General features: G+C 52.5%; 1 protein-coding gene across 1 annotated transcript in view; it reads right to left on the bottom strand.

Moving 5' to 3' along the window:
• LMBR1L (limb development membrane protein 1-like) overlaps positions 1–3,543 on the bottom strand; it is a 15,644-nt gene that overhangs the window by 8,508 nt on the left and 3,593 nt on the right. The window contains exons 3-4 of the mRNA XM_011936190.1: positions 2,487–2,571; positions 1,141–1,174 (exon numbers count right to left, since the gene is read on the bottom strand). Coding sequence (XP_011791580.1) covers positions 1,141–1,174; positions 2,487–2,571 — 119 coding nt within the window. The remainder of the gene's footprint in view (positions 1–1,140; positions 1,175–2,486; positions 2,572–3,543) is intronic.

Raw genomic sequence — 3,543 nt, 5'->3', positions numbered from 1 at the left:
GAGCCGTCCAGCTGGGGTTCTACCCACTGCCGGCCCGCCCTAGCCCTTTACCTCCAGGGAAGCCCCAGCTCATGGGATGGGCACAGCTTCGGGCAGGGTAAAGGTGCACAGCTCGAGCCTGGGCAGAGAAGGGGAGAGTGTCCTTGCTTAGCTCAGCACTCACTAAGCTGTGCTGGAGAAATTCCATTTGTCCTGAGGGTACCTGTGGCTTCCACAATCAGCTGTAGCAATGACAGAGCTCAGGAAGGAGCCGTCCAGCTGGGGTTCTACCCACTGCCGGCCCGCCCTAGCCCTTTACCTCCAGGGAAGCCCCAGCTCATGGGATGGGCACAGCTTCGGGCATTCATGGGAAGCTGGTCATCTGCCATGTCACATACCCAGGCTGTCCCCAGGAATGTGGTCCTCCCATACATGCCTATAAGTTATGCCAGGTAGGATACCAAAGCTAGGGGGCCTGGCTTCTCTTCTTTGCTCAGGGATATGGATTTCTGAGCTTACCTCTTTTTGCCCAGATAAGCACAGGGTCATCCCATGTGGCTATGCCCTGCACAAAGGCATGAGGGCAAAGGAGGACAAGGGGAAACTGAAACCTAGCTTCATAGCCAAGGTCTATGCCCTGGGCTGCATACACTGAAGAGGGGCACTTCTATCTCGTTGGTCCATCAAGGGTGGAGGGCTGCCTTCTGATCTACTGACTCAGGAGTCATCTCTCTATCTTTCTCTGTATGTGCTAGTGAACATTGGCAGCCTGGAATATGGGCCTTCCTCTCAGAACCAAGCATGCCCCTCCCTCAGGGGTTCCCATCTTCCCCACACCCTGCTCCTTTTCCATCAATCTGCATCCCCACTCTGGTCGCTGGGAGGTGAAGCCAAGCTGGAGCCATTTCCGGTGACTCAGGCCCCAGTGGATGTTCCTGGCCATGAGGCTCCCACAAGCTCCTGGCCTAACCAGGAAGACAGGAACAGCAGCTTTTCTGAGCGTCCCCAGGGTGAGGTAAAGCCGGAAGCCAGAAATGGGGTGGAAACAGAAACTCTGTCTTCACTGTGTGAGACTTCCCCCTTCTCCCTCCAGCTCTAGGCCTCCCTAGATCCCAGTTCCTAAAGACCACTGGTGTTAGGTGCTGAGGCAGGGACACTTACGCAATCTTGTTGACTGTGGCATCTTCATCATCCACTGTAAGAGACAGAGGCACGGGGAAGAGGCAGGACATCAGGGGGCAGCTCTGAGGCCGTAAGTATTAAAATGTGCTCCCCACCCCATCCCTGTCCCCTCAAAGAAGGCAGAGCTGAACAGAAGGCTCCAGGAGACCACACATTATGAATTCCATAGCCTATTCTGCAGTCAAGGTGGCAGCTTAAAAATCAGTGGTCCCAGGTAAGAGAATACAGGCCAGACATTCCTATACTTCTTTCCTCCTCCCTAGATCTCTCCCATCACAGGTTCCTCTTTATATGCTCAAAATATTAATATAATAAACAACTAGTCTGTGAGGTTGGTTACATCAGTGGCTGGGTCTAGGAAAGGGAAAAGAGAGGAGGGGGAAGGGAGATTCACAGAGAAGGTCCCCAAGGGAATTACTCTAGGGTAGCTGCCTTGTTGGGTGGGGACTCATCCTGAGCCATCCTGAGAGGAGGAAAGGCTGGGGCTAGAAACTGGGGCAAGTGTGCCCCCACCTCCAATTACACAATGTCTAGGGAAGGAAAGCTGCAATCTGAGCATACTCAGACTCCCCATAAAGAGAAAGGCCACCATCACCAGGTGCCCCAGTCATCAGGGAGGTCTCTGGTCCTGGATGTGGGAGCACTAGGAGAGATGACACAGAGACTGTGCCCGTAATGACATTCACCCAGCAGTTGCTCACTTCAGGTTCACAAAGGGCTTTCACATTAACCATCTCCTTTGGTCCACACAACGGAGTAGGTAGACATTGCTATGCCCATTTTGTAGGATGAAACTGAAGATCAGAAATGTTATATGAAGGCCGGGCGCGGTGGCTCAAGCCTGTAATCCCAGCACTTTGGGAGGCCGAGACGGGTGGATCACGAGGTCAGGAGATCGAGACCATCCTGAGCTACACAGTGAAACCCTGTCTCTACTAAAAAATACAAAAAACTAGCCGGGCGAGATGGCGGGCGCCTGTAGTCCCAGCTACTCGGGAGGCTGAGGCAGGAGAATGGCGTAAACCCGGGAGGCGGAGCTTGCAGTGAGCCGAGATCGCACCACTGCACTCCAGCCTGGGCGACAGAGCTAGACTCCGTCTCCAAAAAAAAAAAAAAAACAGAAATGTTATATGACTTGCCCAAAAGACACTTCCATCTAGCTGCCCTTGCCCCTGTCTGTGCAGAAAGGGAGGCTGAAGAGGCAAAGGATCCAGAACAGCCCCACACAGCCACTGCTCCTTTCCCAGTGGGCACCATAGGCCCATTCCCCTGAGGCTGGTCCATGGCAACTGGAACTCTGGCATGAGGGAGGGAAATCACAGTACCTGTGGTGAACTCAGCAGGCTTCTTAAAGCGGGTCAGGAAGATGTGGCAGAGGATGTACAGTGTTGCAAACAGAAGTGTTGATATCTGTAGCAGAATGTGAGCTGGGATGAGAAGCTCTAACCTTTAGCATATTCCACAGCCAAGGGCCTCTCTGTTAATTCCATGGCCATTACTTCCTTAAGATAAGGCTCCATACTTCCAGGGGTTCCATCTGGAAGTATATTCTGTTCTGATCCCCCAGGTACTTCCTTCTAGTCAGAGCCCCAGGGGCCTCGAAGAAGGGCCAGACAGGGGCTGCCCCATGCACCTGGGGAAACAGTACCATGCCCAGCCCTACAAGGACTTCACTGGGAGAAAATAGCTTCAGCCCAACTCTGGTTGGTAAATGGGCAAAGAAAACTCCTAGAAATGCACAAGCACACACATTTCAAACCAGTTACAGAACCAGAGGGAATTTACTCTGAGCACATTATTAGGAAGGGAAGCAGGTTTGAGGGGAGGAAGATGTCTGCATTGTCCTGGCACCCCATCACTACCCTACCCTCCTACCTCCACCCACACTGGTGCCTTGACCCAAAGTAGGTGTCATGTTTCTAGACCAAGTCACAACTTCTATTCCATGCTTATTCAGGGGCCTGAAAGATCAGGTCTGCTGGGCCAAACCAGAGCCTCATTTAATCCTCTACTCCTAACAGTGGGCTTTAGCTAGGGCCCAATATCTAGTGTTTCTACAGTTGGCTAGACTGCCAAGTGACAGTGATGGCGGAACTCGGCCACGTTCATCTGCATATTCACTCCTACTCTACTCCAAGTAAGCTTCTACTGCCCAGAGGAGGAGTCATTGGCCAGCTTGGCTCTATAATCAAGAACAGAGAGTCTCGACCAGGCACAGTGGCTCACGCCTGTAATCCCAGTACTTTGGGAGGCCAAGGCAGGTGAATCAATTGACGTCAGGAGTTCGAGACCAGCCTGGCCAACATGGTGAAACCCTGTCTTTACTAAAAATACAAAAATTGGGCTGAGCGCGGAGGCTCACGCCTGTAATCCCAGTACTTT

The sequence above is a fragment of the Colobus angolensis genome, unplaced genomic scaffold, assembly GCF_000951035.1.
Source record: "Colobus angolensis palliatus isolate OR3802 unplaced genomic scaffold, Cang.pa_1.0 Scaffold151, whole genome shotgun sequence".
Classification (NCBI taxonomy): Eukaryota; Metazoa; Chordata; class Mammalia; order Primates; family Cercopithecidae; genus Colobus; species Colobus angolensis.
This window is presented reverse-complemented; position numbering and strand designations above follow the sequence as displayed.